Raw genomic sequence first — 16224 nt, 5'->3', positions numbered from 1 at the left:
AGTAACAGTCACTATTATGAGCTACAAACTGAAATTTCCATTACAGTGCAGACAAAAAACACGACTTGTTTTATAGATCTCATCAAGACCCAAATCAAGCCAAGTTTGAAATTATTATTCAGCAGGTTTAAATCTGGTACATTTAAAACTGAATTGAGTTTCCTTGAGTTAGGAAATCAATCCTATGTTTAGGCTGATTTAGGTTTGACTCAAGCTAAGAAATTCAATGAAAAAGTCTAAACATCCACTGTACAGACAAGCATTTGAGAGGAAAACTGGTTCCCTAGTTTTGAAATTAAGTTGACATTTTGTAAATCTAATTGAAATTTAAAAATCAAACCAATATCAAAGTCAGACAGCAAGCTATGGTATGTACTAAGGTAATATAAGAAACACTTGTTTTTAATTCTACTATATTATAGTTGAAAAGATTAAAAAGTGGTTATATTAAAACGCCATAAGCATAATATTGGCAAAGTTAAAATAGTTTCAACCTTCATTTTTGAAAGCTTGATTATTCAAATCCAACATTACACCATCTTGATTTTGGAACTTGGCTATTAGGGAGGAATGAGGTTAAGATAATTAAAAAACAGCCATGTTGTTTGTAAAAGTTGCTAAATGGGAATTTGTAACTTCTAGAACCAAGATCTATGTGGTTTAATTTCTTCTGAACTCTACTGTTGATTAAATCTTCTGGCCCAAATTCTGGGCCAGAGTTTAGTTCAGCTCAAAAAACAGAGTATAACTCAGTGCCCACTGTTTGAACTGACTTAGATGTTTAAAAAAAAAAGTGAAAGCAATTTCTTCTCTCTGCATATACTGAAAAAAGCTAATGGGGTTCAAACACCATCAAAGTTTATTCTTTAGAGCTCAGATCTGTACACAAGAAATCAGGCTTGAACAAAGTTGTCTTGGTTGATTGAGTTATACTTGCATAAAACCTCTGAGTATAAGGATGGTTTTCCTTTTATTTTTAAAGATTCATATATAGAATTTAAAATAAAAACAGCTGACTTGACATCAGTCTTTCTAGATTGCTGGGTCAAGATAAAGTAAAGTGCAGAAAATTTCATTCACAAATAAATGTTTCAGAAAGTTAAAAGCAATGGAAAAAGGGATCTATAATAAAAGGTGGCGATACTTCTGGCCTTTTATATTGCATTTGAAACTGCGTTCTCAAAGCACTATATAAAAATCAAATTTAGCTTTATGCAGGCAAGTGTTACCCCTATTTTATAGATGGGAACAGTGTGACACAGAGAGGTTAAGTGACTTGCCCAAGGTAACAGTGACTCAATCAAAAATGCAAACTAGGGATGTAAATGGTTTACTGGTAAACATCACCCTTATCAATGATACTTACTGGTTAGGGTTAACTGGCAGTGGATGGAACAGCCCCCACAACCACTGCAGGAAGTGGACCACTCCAGCCCTGCCCATTTAAGTGGTTTACAAGTTAAAGATAATGTTTAACTGATTAAATGGGATTTTACATCACTAGTAAAAGCAAGGAATTCGGTCATATTTTCTTCAACAGCCAGACAGCAATCACTGGGTAATGTGCCTTTTCTACTTGAAATCAGGCAGTGCCATAAAACATCTGAGGAAAAACTGATGCAATCTGCAAATTCTCTCTATTCAAAAATATTACTCAGAACTGCTCTGGCGCCAAGCCATCCCCTATTGCACTAAAGATACTATAATCTTCTCTTCTCCAAGTAATAAACTCCTTCCTCTCTCAACCTCCCCCACTGTCTTTATTCTCTCTACCAATTTTTCCCTAACCAGCACCATCCCAAATTTCAAAATAGTTATTACTGGAAAGAACCCTCTGTATTTCAATATGTGGTTTACATTTCCAACTACAAATTGACGAGAGGAAAAAATCTATGACGACTAAGCATACTTCTACCCACTAATAAAAGTAGAAAATACAGGGCTTTCTTGCCAAGGATTTTCTGCTATATTGCTCTTCATTACATTCTCTGTTTTAGACAAATATATTTGATGGAGTGAGGGACAGAGGGAAAGAAGGGAAGAGAGAAGTTGTCAGATCTCTGGGTCAGCAGGGGGCACAGTTTTATTTTAATCACAAGTTTAACAACAAATAGCTCCTCTTTCAACAGTTCTTGGTTTATCTTTACTACTTCCAAAACATGTGATAAAACATTACTGTGTAATGAGCTCATACACAGACATCATCCAGAGTTGAAAATTACATCAAGAAGCTTCTTAAATTCTCTTTTGTTTGTGACTCTCTGCAGCTTTCACCCTTTGCGGGGGTGCCTCTGAGGGCAGCCAGCATAGTGAAGCCAAGCTTGATTGTTCTCTCTCTCAGAATGTGCTTCTGTAAAATAAGATGCAACCCCCTCCCCACCAAATCACTACTGTGGAAGAGAAATACTCTACTGGGTCTCTATGTAACACACTGTGGGAGAAGTCAGTCTAAATACTAGCTGGGAGTAGGGAGGTAATGGCAAGGGGACCGACAGAATTACTAGGCCCCTAGGCAAGGTGTGTGTGGGAAGGGAGGGGAGGGGCTCTGCGCTACTGGAAGAGATGGGGTCTCAGGCAGAAGGGTGGGGCTGGAGCAGCTAGCCCTCAGTGCAGCCCACAGTGTGCCACACCCCTCCTCCCCCAGCCCTTAGCACTGCCCAGAGTATGCCACGTGGTGCTCTGATGGTGATTTAAAGGGTCCAGGGCTGTGGGAGTGACAGCCAGGAGCCCCAGGCCCTTTAGGATCGCTAGGCCCCAGGACAACTGCCCCCCTTTGTCCTCCCCGTTAGTGGGGTTAGGTGATGGCAAAAAAATTAACGCTATGGGAGAAGTCACCTGAATTTCAGTGTGACCGGGTGCTTCTGGGTACACAAGTAGGAAGCTTTTCACACCAAGCTCACTAATTTGACTGCGGTCCAGCTAGGAAGAAAATGAAAACATTACTATCTGAGGGCTGTGCAATGACCTGTGTAAAATGAATGTTTTAGTTCCAGCGTGAGGCCTACCAGGTAGGGGTCCCTGCCACAAAAAGCACATACACAATTACGGGCTTGTTACCCTGCTCAGCAAGAGGACAAAAAAGGCTATGGGAAAGCGAATACCCCCCTCTTTTACTGGTGATCCCCTGAGAGTGTAATGAAAAGAAATATTGTGGAATAAGATATTAGCACTGCTCAGAGTCTAAGTAATCACCAGTTTCCAAGGTTGTTGATTTAACACCTTTCAGTTGCTAAATAGACCTTTGCCCTCAAAGGACTTGAAGAATTTCTCCAAATGGGCTAATAGGTCCTTTAGGTTAGAGAGAATTGGGGCCCTGGTCTAGCAAGAGGCAGCTTTGGTGTTTCACTGTAGGAAGGAGCAGCAACATCTAACATACACGATTTATATCCTGAGATAGAAAGCATTCAAAACATTACAAGTAGTTCTAATTTTGCAAGAAGCCAGGGTCCGAAGAAGGGCTAGGAAGGATCATGAGCTTTGGGTTGGAGGAGCACGCACTATGAAAGGGATTATCTTGTGTCAAGTTAGAAGAACTAAACAGATACACAGTTTGGCCAGATTAAGAGAGAACATATCTGAAGAGTGCAGGTACTAGGAGGGAGAAAAACTGCTTAGAATTGTGCCAGGAGGTGTCACTAGGACTAATGGCATGAAATTAAGAGAAGGAGATGTCAGGCAGAATAGCAAGAAATATTTGCTAACAGTGAGAATTAGATTGGAGATATGACAGATCTTTCATTTCAGAAGACATTTCCAAGTAGACCGGCACAGTACCTGTGAAGTTGTGCTGCTGCACAGCTGAGAGGGAACACTGGACTGGAACACAGCACTGGAGAAAAATGGTTATTTACCTTTGTAACTCTTGTTCTAAATGTATTGCTCATGTCCATTCCAGTGTGTGTGCGCGCATGCGTATGTGCGTACCACATGCTTGGCTGTCAGAAAATTTTCCCTAGCAGTGCCTGTTGGGTCGGGTGTGGAGCACCCTGGAGTTGTGCCTCCACAACTGCCTGCCCGCTCCCCCCCCCCCCCCACACACACACCCTACAGACCTGATGCCTGCTCAAGTTCCTTCTTGCCAAAACAGTCCTACAGATGGGAGGTGGGCAGGTCTGGAATGGGCATGAGCAACACACCCCAAGGAACAATAATTACGAAAGGTTAAGTAACCATTTTTTCCTATTTCAAATGATTGCTCATGTGCATTCCAATATCAGACCTCAGCATGTAGAAGATCGTTGGACAGCTCTCCCGAATGTTGCATTATTCTGTGCCTGCTGTGTGATGGCATAATGCATCGTAAAGGTGTGGATGGAGGACCACATTGCCACGTAGCAGACGTCAGGAATAGGCAGGGCTCACCAGCCGTGCTGTCCGGCGATCTGCGCATGTGCAGATCACCCAAACCCGGCTCTTCCGGGTTGCAATCTACTTGCCACGGGCAAGTAGATTGCATTATTTGTCGAGCCCTGGGAATAGGTACCTGTGCTAGAAATGCTGCCAAAGAGGTCTGCGCTCTAGCTGTGTGTGCTGTGAGAGGCAAAGCAAGTACCATGGCTAGGTCATAGCAAAGCTTAATATGTAACGTGATCCAGGATGAGAGGCATTGAGACATAATCAGGAGTTCCTCCTGCAAGCACTCCCTATAGTGATGAAAAGCTGCAGCGATTTATGGAATGGTTTGGTATGCTCGATATGAAAGGCCAAGGCATGCCATACATCCAAACAGTGTAACACCCTGTCTGTGTCAATAGCACAGGGCTTCGGGAAGAAGACGGGGAGAAAAATGTCCTGACTGATGTGGCATGAGGATACCACCTTTGGGCAGGAATGCAGAAGAAACTGCATCTTATCTTTATAAAAGACAGTATATGGAGGCTCTGAGGGAAGGGCCCTGCAACTCCAATACCCACCTGGCAGAAATAATAGGGAGCAGGTAACTAAAGGCTCAAACAGGGGGTGCCACAACCCTTGAGAGGACTAAGTTCAGGTCTCATGGTGGAATAGGAGGCCACACCTGTCGGTACAGCTCATCTAGGTCCGTAAGGAAACGACCCAGCACAGGATCCCCAAAAAGGAACTCTGCCCCTGAGCCTGGATGGAACAGTGAAATTGCAGCCAGGTGACCTTTAATGGACAACACAGCTAGACCTTGGTGTTTCAGGTGAAGGAGGTAGTCCAAAAGTAAGGGCACAGTGGTCTGCTGTGGGAGCGTGCCCTTAGAGAGGCAGCCAAGGGAGAACCTCTGCCACTATGTGAGGTGAGTGATCCGAGTTGAGGGCTTACGGCTGCCCAATAAAACCTTCCTGACAGAATGAACACTGCAGCTCAAGGTAGTTTAACCATGGAGCTTCCACGCTGCCAGGTGCAGCATTTCTAGGTTTGAGCGCCATAGTCGGACGTGGTCCTGCGTTAAGAGGTCTGGGAGCAAGGGAAGTATCAATGGCCTAGCTACCAACAGTGACAGGAGCATGGTAAACCAATGTTGCCCGGGCCACGCAGGCGCTACTGGTATGACTGTTGCCGGGGGCGGATGAGAGTGCCCCGGGGTGGCCCCGGGCTGCAAAATTTCGCGGGGCCCCTCCTTTGACACAGCGCATGCGCCGTGGTGCCAAGGCGCATGCGCGGGGCCTCGGGAAGCGTGGGGTCCGGGTCAGCCGCCCCGCTCACCCTGCCCTAAATCCGCCGCTGACTGTTGCTTTGTCCTGGTGAATCTTGAGAAGGAACCTGTGTATAAGTGGGAACAGGGGGGAGGGAGAAATATATACAGGAACTGCCCGACCCATGATAGACAGACAGCATCTGCTATGTACCCTCGACTGTGGCCCTGGAATTAACAGAATCAGCCACACTTCCTGTTGTGGTGGGTCACAAACAGATGCACCTAGGGATGACCCCAGTTGTGGAAGATGGTGAGGGCCACCTTGGTCTGGAGAGACCACTCATGAGACCAGAATGAGTGGCTGAGATAATCCACAAGGCTGTTCTGGGTAGAGGGAAGGCTTGAAGCTGTATGTTGTGTTGGATGCTGATGTCCCATAAGCTAAGGGCTTCCTGGAATATGGGAGAAGACTAAGCACCATTCTGCTGACTGATATAAAACATCGTTGAATGTTATCTGTGGATGTACTTGCCCTTCAGGTGATGCAGGAAACCTGGCAAGCTAGGTAAATCGCTCTGATCTCTTTGACGTTGCTATGCAGTGAAGTTTCAACCGTGACCACAGACCTTACTCTGTGTCCGACATATCTAGGACCAGAGTGAAAAGGGGACCCCTGCAAACACTACTTGAGGCTGGAACCACCAGTGGAGTGAGTCCAGGATTGTCTGAGTTAGTGTGACCAGCTCATCAAGAGAGTCCCAAGAAGGCTTGAAGTATCAATGCCAGCCATGCACTAGGGACTAATGACTTGCAAAGCAAGAGGTCAGAAGCTCTAATGATTGGGTACCACTGGGGAAAATCTTCTGAGGGCCATGAACACAGCACATGCACACGCATACTGGATTGCACATAAGCAATCACTCAAAGAAGAATTACTAACATTTTTAAATTGAGACAGGACGTTTTTCTAGAAGATATACTTTAACTCAATCACACCAATTGGGACTTACAGCTGCAGGAATTAAAACAAGTCCTGTGGCAGGTTATGCAGAAAGTTAAACTGGATGATCACAATGGTCCATTCCGGCCATAAAAATCCATGAAGTTACACACTAGCTGCACACTCTCCAAATGACCCAGAATTTGGGACTACAGGCAACCCCCAACTTACGACCGCCTGCATTTATGACCATTTTTTTCATGTGAGATTGCTCCCAAAACCTCCCAATTTACGTCCACAGCTCACGTGTACAACAGCGTTCGACGCAGATTCCATGCGTCATCCCAAAACAGGAAATGCACATGGTCAGTCAGACTCACCAGTCTGCAGCTGCTTCTAGAATAGCACACGGCTCCACCACATTGATCTTCACTTTTTAGTTATTTTTATGCATTATTTGAACTATTTAGTTTAGTTTTCCTCCATTTCCGTAGTCAATTTTGGTATTTTTAGGGTATGAAATGGGTTTCCAGGAATGGAACTGCCATTTATAACATTGCACCTATGGGAAATAAGGGTTTGACTTATGACGGCTTGACTTACGACAGTTCTCCAGGAACCAATTAGGTCGTAAATGTGGGGGTTGCCTGTAGTTTTGTCAATTATACATACAATACGACAGAGACTAATTTGCCTACAACTACTCAAGAGAAAGATCTTGGCATCATTGTGGATAGTTCACCACTCAGTGTGCAGCGGCCGTCAAAAAAGCAAATAGAATGTTAGGAATCATTAAAAAAGGGATAGAGAATAAGACAGAGAATGTCTTATTGCCTCTATATAAAACCACGGTACGCCCACATCTTGAATATTGCATATGGATGTGACCATCTCATCTCAAAAAAGATTTATTGGTATTGGAAAAGGTTCAGAAAAGGGCAACAAAAATTATTAGGAGCTTGGAATGGGTCCCATATGAAGGGATATTAAAAAGACTGGGTCTTTTCAGCTTAGAAAAGAGGAGACTAAGGGGGGGATATGATAGAGGTCTATAAAATCATGACTGGTGTGGAAAAAGTGAATAAGGAAAAGTTATTTACTTGTTCCCATAATATAAGAACTAGGGGGTCACCAAATAAAATTAATAGGCAGCAAGTTTAAAACAAACAGAAGTATGTTTTTCTTCATGCAGCACACAGTCAACTTGTGGAACTCCTTGCCAGAGGATGTTGTGAAGACTAGGACTTTGTTTAACAGAGTTCAAAAAAGAGCTAGATAAATTTATGGGGGTTAGGTCCATCAATGGCTATTATCCAGGATGGGTAGGAATGCTGTCCCCAGACTCTGTCTGGAAATGGATGACAGAAGAGGGATCACATGATGATTACCTGTTGTGTTCACTCCCTCTGCAGCATCTGGCATCGGCCACGGTCAGCAGGCAGGATACTGGCCTCGATGGATCTTTGGTCTGACCAAGTATGGCCATTCTTATGTTCTTATGAATACACAGACTATACCTTGAAGTTTCCCTGCCCCTACTTACAATCTATATTTCAGAATTACATAAATTAGATCATATCTTTCAATTAATGAAATTTCAAGGAGGATTTTACTTTAAGCTTCAGATTATGAATTTACTGGAGTAAATTTACCATTATACAGTGCTAAGCAAAGAAACAAGGATGAGGTGTCCTCTGCACGCAGCCAGCAAGTCCTGCTACCACTAGAAAGAATCTGGAGGGTGACCTTTTCCTCACAGATATTCATGGAAAAACCTTTCAGAACAATGCCACATTTCAAGATTATTCTTGTGGGAAATACTGGAGTTTGTGTGCGCAGTCTCCAGCTTGTATATAAAAATCTTACAGGTCCCCTGCAGTTCAAACAGGTCACATTTCACAAGGTGTATGCACAATAAAAAAAAGCTTTCCTGGAAACACACCCAAGCTCAGACAAAACAGATCTGGGAGGAAGCCAGGTTTGAGCAAAGGACTTCCTATCCAACAAGTCCCCAGGCACCAAACAAAAATCAATAGACACAGAAAGATATTCCGACAAGCACTAAAAGCTTTCATGTAAACTCATTAAGGACTGTTCCTTTGCTGAGAGAGTTCCTCTATTTTCTTATTGATCCCACCCCCACACCTCCTGCGATCTCCCCCCCAGTGTGTGGACTCCAGATACTGTTATAGTTTGCACTTGTCAAATTGCAGGAGATTGGAACACTACAGGTGCTAGTTGTTTAGAAAAGTAACCTAATGCATCAGCAGAAGTTAAAATATCTTACTGGTCTGCAGTGACCATTCTAAATATGGAGAGGAATTCCAGGTGGTGAGGCAGTGCTATTACTGAAGATGGAAACACCATTAGGAGCAAGTCAGAGTTCCCCTGCCAGGCCTCCACTCAGTTCAGGGAGTTCCAACCTGTACATGTTTATAGTTCAATGGCTCTCTGCACCCCTACCCCTCTCAAAATTGCTGCAGCATCCTGCCTCTGTGCATTTTCTCATTAAAAACAAGGGTACCACCTTCTGTATGACATGGAAGAGATACAAGGATAAATTAAATCACAAACACTTTTACCATTATTGGGCACCTTCTGTCTCAGACTGGTGGGGTATCTTCAAATCTTAGTGGAAACATTTCTATGCTTTTTAATTTCTCCCTACTTTTGCTATTTATCTGTGTAACTATGACATCAATGCAAACTGTGTCCTGAATTTAAGTTGTATTTTAATCCATCTTCCATGTAAACCCAACCATAGACATTCACTTCCCCAGAAGGCCAGATGCATTGTATCTGCCTGTAATCATTCTCCTAAATTTCACTTGTCTGTCTGAATCCTGGCACAGAACAAAAAGGAAAAGTGGTAGGAATGGGACTAGAGGAAGGGGAAGTGTGGTATGCATTCTCCCATGTGCCCCCGTTTCTGAAGATAATTGAGCTTGACAAGTTCCTTTTTCTCCAGAGATGCTTCAGCCTGGCAGCATCAGCATTTCCCATCCCAACTGTATTAAGACAGCTCAAGACAAGCTCCCAGATAACCTACAGACAAACAGGAGTTTAAAATGTCAGTTAATAGCTCAGTCGGGAGGTGTAGTAGCAGGTCGAGATGCAAGAGAGCTATTAGAAAAGCTACCACTCGGGCGGGACTGGGAAAGCCAATGCAGATGATATTACAACCAGAATGAAATTGTGAAATTTGGTCACGTGCCATGAAACGTTAACTGCGAATGTGAACATTTTAGATCAGCCTTTGCTATTAGCCAGACTTATTTTGGGAAACAGCCTTTTCTTCTCTTTTGGAAGGACTGAAAAGGGAAGTAAGACTCTCTTTTGAAAGGGGGAGGGCCTTGAAGCAAGGCTGGGAGCTTGCAGCCAGCCTCATGTGTGGCTGTGTGGGGGAGCCCTGCAGGCTGGAGGCTGTTCAAGCTGGGCTGGAGTGATCCCCTGCCCAGGATCCCACTCATTCAGTTAAACGTTAGGTTAACCTAATGTTTAACCAGCTGACTGATTAATCAGGATGTAACATCCTTAGAGCACAGGGAATGTACCATTTTAGAATGATTGTTTTAGGGTTATAAGTAAAAAGAGAAGAGGAAGTGATGAGTAAAGCTGAATAGTGAAATTCATCTGGAAGTTCAGTTCTCCACATTGTCCAGGTTCTTTAAGGTCAGGTGCAGTTTCAGCAGGGCTAGTTTATGATAGCATGAGCGCCCTGCACCACTGCAGTGGATGGGTGTTACTTTATAATCACTACCTAAGGCTTAGCCTGTGGTCCTGGCCCCCCGGTAGTTGTGAGATGATGTTTCAATGCAATGACTGGTCGATGATCATTTCATTACTATTTGTGCAACTGTAAATTAACAGACCCTAGTTTCTGCAAACCTTTGTCCTCTCACCAAATCTAGAACTTCTCTCCCTGCCAAAGCTTCAGATACCATGTACATAATAGAGAAGTTAACCAGTTATAAGCGGTAAGCATCAGGCTTACTGGTACACGCACCAGCTTACTGACCCTTGCCTGTTAACTTTGGCAGTGGCAGCTGTGGTGGGGCGGGTAAGCCGGGCAACAGGACCACATGGCCGCGGTGAGGCAGCAGGACCCAAGTTAAACTGGTTAACCACTTAAGTGCTACCATATAACCAGTTAACCATTTTAACATCTCTTGTACATAATGTGACTAAGCTGTGCATGGAGTCACAGAGAGAGTGAGAAAGCACAAGGGGAAGAAGCATGTGGGGAACAGGAATAGATAAAAATGAAGTTGACAACTGCATTGATGCATTAAAAAAAACAGGGTCCATTTGCCCATGGAGCTGTTAACTTTGATGGAAATGCTCTTGAGGAATGTGAAAATACGTAATCACTAAAAATCCAAGAAATCATGAGTTAAACTAACATTACCATCCAGAGCAGCTTCAGCTCTTGTATAGCCATTCTATACCCTCCCAGACTCCTCAGCACCATAAAAATGTTACTGAATGCAACATATAATAAATCTGACACGCACCTACCTGATGCTTCAGCCACAGTCATACACACATTTGGACATCATACCCATCTACAGGCAACATCTGTCTATAGGAAACTGCTTCATCTTGTTGATAGTGCAGCTGAAGAGTGAGAGCAATTCTGAGACACAGAGGCATGCAACTGTGCTTTTGCCGAAATTCAAAATACGATGTCACTCTCTGGAGTCCAAGTATGATTGGGTTTTAAGATGTTTGGGTAGTGGGGCATGCAAGCAGAGGCTACTGCAATGTTAACGTTGACTTAACTGGCAATTTCCTGGATTTTTTGCAATTATATTGATTGGAAATGCACTTGGGCAATTTTACTCCAAACTAATTAAGTTTGCTTTAGAACAAAAATAGGATTCTCCATGGCTTTTTAGTGTTAAAGCTCTCCCAAAGCAATCATTATATACCAGCAATATAGGGACTGAGCTGGCAAGCACAGTAGCCATTCTGCGCTCAGAGATAGGTCATACCATAAGAGACCTTAAAACCTAGTGAAGGAAGAAATGCGTGCCAGAGCTCCAAGGTTAGAGCCAGTTAATGTAAAGTATTCCAAGATACAGACAGACACAGTGAACAGCAAAGTAGTGCCAGTGAAGTATAGATATGCAACATTCTAGCAAAGTACCCATCTCAGTGTGGAGACGGTCTCAGACTGAGCAAAGGAATAGCAGCAATGACCTCTAAGATTGGGGACACTGGCACAAACAGTGTACAGCACTCAGCTTCCCCACCCCCAAAACACTTACATGTACACACTTAATTCTGTACTCACCTGAGGTATGGAAGTCTATCTGGATGGGATTGGAGAAGCCATTCACTGCCTCTCGCCACATGCCACCGCCACCAGGGGACCAAGCGGTCACCACACAGCGGTACAGACCAGCGTCAGATATCTGTGTCTGGTACATCCTATAGCGGAACTCATTCTCCTGAACTTTCTCCAGGACCACACCATCCACTCGGGCCTGGTCTGTCCAGTCTTCTAGTCTTACCACCGAATCTTGGTTCAAGGAGATTATGCGAGTGGTCCCATTAAGGTTTGATTGGCCTGTCAGCGACTTCTCTGCTGTAATGAGAACAGAGTAACGTGGTGTCTTGATGTTTTGGGAAGATACCTTGCATGTCATCTCAAAGGTGTGACCTGCCACGAAGAATGGCTTCAGTTTCACAGCCTCCACTGTTAGTGTATAGTCTGAAAGAGGGAAGGAAATAATAAGCATTTATGTAGCACCTTTCAACCCAGCAGATTTTCCAAATACTTCGCTAATTAGTAGACCCAGTCTTAGAACACTTCACCTATTGCTGGCGTAGCATACAGGTTGCTATTTAGCAGCCCATAGTGTTACATAAACTGCTTAGACTAGGATGTAAAGAACATTATACTGGTAGATACGCAGAGAAACCACGAGAGGGGAACTTGTGATATCAAGTTAGATGTGGCCAGAACATCACGGACAGTGGAATTTATTCAAACATAGCTGCAAAGGGATCAGGGCCTCAGTTTTACTTTGCTACCGGAAGTGCCATTTTAGATCAAAGTGGTTCAGCATCAGCAACTCAAAATGAAAATGGCAGCCTATTAGATCAATGCCACTTCTCACGACACTGTGGGTTTACCTTGAAGATCTATTCAAGTAGTATCATAGTCTCATTTGGCTTTGCTTGCTAGATCAGCTGGGATCAGGCCATAAGGAGATTTGGTTGCAAAACCACGACAGTCCCCCCCACCACATGAATAAACATGTAGGGGGAAAAAATCCAGGATATATTTTCCTCCACCTGAAGCCTTCTCACCTATACTCTACCTATTTGTCTAAATCAGTCATTACTAATATTGGAATGTTAGACGTTGCATATTTTACATAATTAACTACAATTGTTTTTAAAAAAAAAAGAGCAGAGGACTTGCCCTACGTTTCCCTGTTCCTCCTCAAGTCTGTGAGAGACTGAATCCTAAATACGGCTTAACAGGATTTTGGAAAATTCTGAAACTAGAAAGGGAGCAGAGTCCCCAAACACAGAAAGTTTGGGCTCAAGAGCAAAGAATCAGAAAAGTTATAGGCAAAACACAAAAATCAGAGGTAGGCAAAGGTGAGTTGCAACTTAAGTATATTGTTTACTACTGGGAAAGATTGCACACTTGAGAAGAGTCCTACTTAGAGAAGCACTTAAAACACCAAACATCATCATATCTGGGGCCTGGTTTGCACACAGAGGTTGCATTGGTTTCACCAAAATCAGTTTAAAAGTCAGTTAAATAGAGGTACAGATGTATCAATTTACAACTGTCAGTCTGGCTTCCATCAATAAATTTTACAAACAAGTTTATATAAACTGACAAAATGTCCAGGTTTAGACAAGAACTTTTTATTAGCTACATTTCAAAGAGCAAAGAAGTTACTTGAAGGCCTTGTGGCCAAGCTACGAGACAAAAAGCAATGAAGGCTCCAATTCACATCCCTTCCTCCAACAGTGTCCGAGGTTGGTCAAAGTGGGTGGAAAAAGCTGATCCCAATAACATCTTTCCAACTCTGATTGCTGGGATGGCTCCTCCATGTATTTCCAGAGCCATGCCTTCCAGTGTAGAGAATACAGCATACCACCCAACTCCCATGTATTACAAGTTGAAAAAACCCAGTCCCTCTAAAAAAAGCAAGATTGCCCCTTAAAGCTTAGCTCTCTGAACCATTTGGGAGACCATATTAATGAGGTTGGGGTGAGCATGCATTCTTTCCAAGCTTTGCCTGCACTACGCCCTGCCAGTTTATTTGACTTTTCAGTCAGCTCACAAGTCAAGGTATCTATTGGTTATTATGGCATACACAAACACACAGAAGCACAAATAGTACACTGAAGCCAGCTCAGCATTCAGTACTGTTTTTGCTACAGTGCATTTTCTTCCTGTAATGAAAATGACTGCATATTAAACACAAACTCAGCCACGCTGTGCAAGGCAAAACTTTACAGGGCAACAGGGAAATAAGCTAGAGTAAGTCTGCAACACATGCCCCCCCAAAATTGAAATAAATATTTCTGCCTTCCCCAGGAGAGCAACATAATACTAGTCATGATTACATTTTGCAGTGTTTTGCCTTGAAGCATCAGTTGTACCAATGAGTAAACAGTCCACAAAATGAGAAACTGGGTAAGGCAACTTGAAATCAGCACTGTACAAAGCAGATCACTGTGCAATGCTACATGAAGCATCAGGAAGAACAGAAAAGGAATATGGTGCTAGCAGTGACCAGGGTGAGCATGGAATTATACATTCCATACAATACATTTTGAGAAAATTAAGAGTTGCATAGTTACGTGTTCGAACGTCAGGAGATGACAAAATTGGTGCACACACAATGAAGTCTCTGCCCCCTTATATATTCACATTCAAATACAATCACATTCTATTTTTGCATATCACTGTTACTATAGGCTTTGCTACACTACCTTATTGATAGTGATGTAGTGCCTATGAGCCGTGAGTAAGCCATTGTGCTAGGCACTTAAACTTAGTAAAGGACAGTTCCTGCCCCAAAGACTTTATAAGCTAAAGACAATATATTAATTGCATAAGAATTGAATTTGACTTCATTTATACTTACATTAACTTTGTTGTCATAATGATCCAATACAGCTGAGCATCCTCAGCTCCCACTGAAGTCCATGTGTTCAATTCTACTTGTATTGAAATCAACCAGAATTTGGTCACTGACTTCAACGGGAGCAGGATGAAGCCCAAGGAGAGCTGAAAGCACCTGGACTCTGGCAAGAGGTGCTCAGCTACATACACTTAGGATATTAAATATTGACTAATTGAATAGTTGCTGCATTTGGCATTGACTATTCGATTAGTGAAGTCAATAAGGCAATTCTTCCTTTGAAGAGTGATTTCTGCCTTCAAAGGCAAAAGCACGTGCGGAGACTGGGATTAGCTCAAAACTCCAGCTGATCCTGGGCTCCACGCAGCACTGCCTCTTTGAAACACTGCGTGCAGCCTGATGCTGGGCTCCCTGCAGCGCTTCAAAGCAGCAGCACTGAATGGAAGCTCAGAGTCAGTGGGGGAGTCCTCAACTGACCCTGGGCACAATGCGGCGCTGCTGCTTTAAAGTACACCCTCCTTTTCCCCCCAACCTTGCTGCCTCTTTCTGATAGAGGCAGCAAGGGAGGGTGGGGGGGAGGGAGCAATTAGTTGATTAGCATATTGACTATCCAATAAGCATTTGCTTATCGGATAGTCGACTAGTCCTTCACATCCCTAACATACACTATGGGTACATCTAGACTACAAGTCTCTTTCGAAAGAGGCTTTCTCAAAAGGATCTTTTGAAAGAACATCTAGACAGCAACCATTTCTTTCGAAAAAGTGAGCCACTTTTTTGAAAGAGTACACCCAGGCAGTCACTTCCTCGTAAAAGCGTTCTTCCTCGTAAAATGAGGTTTGCCGTGGTCGAAAAAAACAGCTGCGTTCTTTCAATTTAATTTCGAAAGAGCGTGGCAGCAGTCTAGACACAGGGGAAGTTTTTTCGAAAAAAGGCCACTTTTTTCGAAAAAAACCCTGTAGTCTAGACACACCCGGTCTAAGACGTCTCTTTGGGATCTGACAGGAGCACATGCAGAGTTGCATTAAGTGCCTTTTATTGGGTTTTTTTAAAATGTTGTTTTAGTAGAGCTGCATCTCCTTTGCAGTTTTTATGGGCCCAGTCAAACTATTTTAAGCTTAATAAAATTAAAATGATATTTCTCCAAATATAGGATGTGCTATGAAAAAATGAATTTACAATGCTTTTATTTATATGTCACTGATTTGACCGCTGATATTCCTAATTAGAAGAGTGCAGGCTGGAAAGCTGAATTTTTCCATAAACTGACATTTAACTTGTCATCGTTTCAAAGTGTGAAGTATGTGATCACATTAAGCAGTAACAACTTGTTAACAGTAAAAGGGGATATAATGAAATCCAATGGACAGTAATGTAGTAATTAAAATAGTTACACTGGTGCAACTGGATTCTGAATGTTTATATTATGCAGAAGTGGGCATGCCAGAGTTTAAGTTTAAATTGAGTTTCCATTGTAAGACCAATTTTGGCAGGTTACATCTGAAATGCGTAGAAGTATTCTCACAAATGTAAGTTGATACATTCAGAGTTGAAGATGAATA

At 42.9% G+C, this 16224-nt stretch overlaps 1 protein-coding gene across 1 annotated transcript in view; it reads right to left on the bottom strand.

Moving 5' to 3' along the window:
• Window positions 1-16224, bottom strand: part of PTGFRN (prostaglandin F2 receptor inhibitor) — a 106025-nt gene that overhangs the window by 25202 nt on the left and 64599 nt on the right. The window contains exon 6 of the mRNA XM_075909226.1: window positions 11839-12258. Coding sequence (XP_075765341.1) covers window positions 11839-12258 — 420 coding nt within the window. The remainder of the gene's footprint in view (window positions 1-11838; window positions 12259-16224) is intronic.

The sequence above is a fragment of the Pelodiscus sinensis genome, chromosome 1, assembly GCF_049634645.1.
Source record: "Pelodiscus sinensis isolate JC-2024 chromosome 1, ASM4963464v1, whole genome shotgun sequence".
In the NCBI taxonomy this organism is placed as follows: Eukaryota; Metazoa; Chordata; order Testudines; family Trionychidae; genus Pelodiscus; species Pelodiscus sinensis.
The sequence above is the reverse complement of the archived record's forward strand: the minus strand, read 5'-3'. Positions and strand labels throughout refer to the sequence as shown.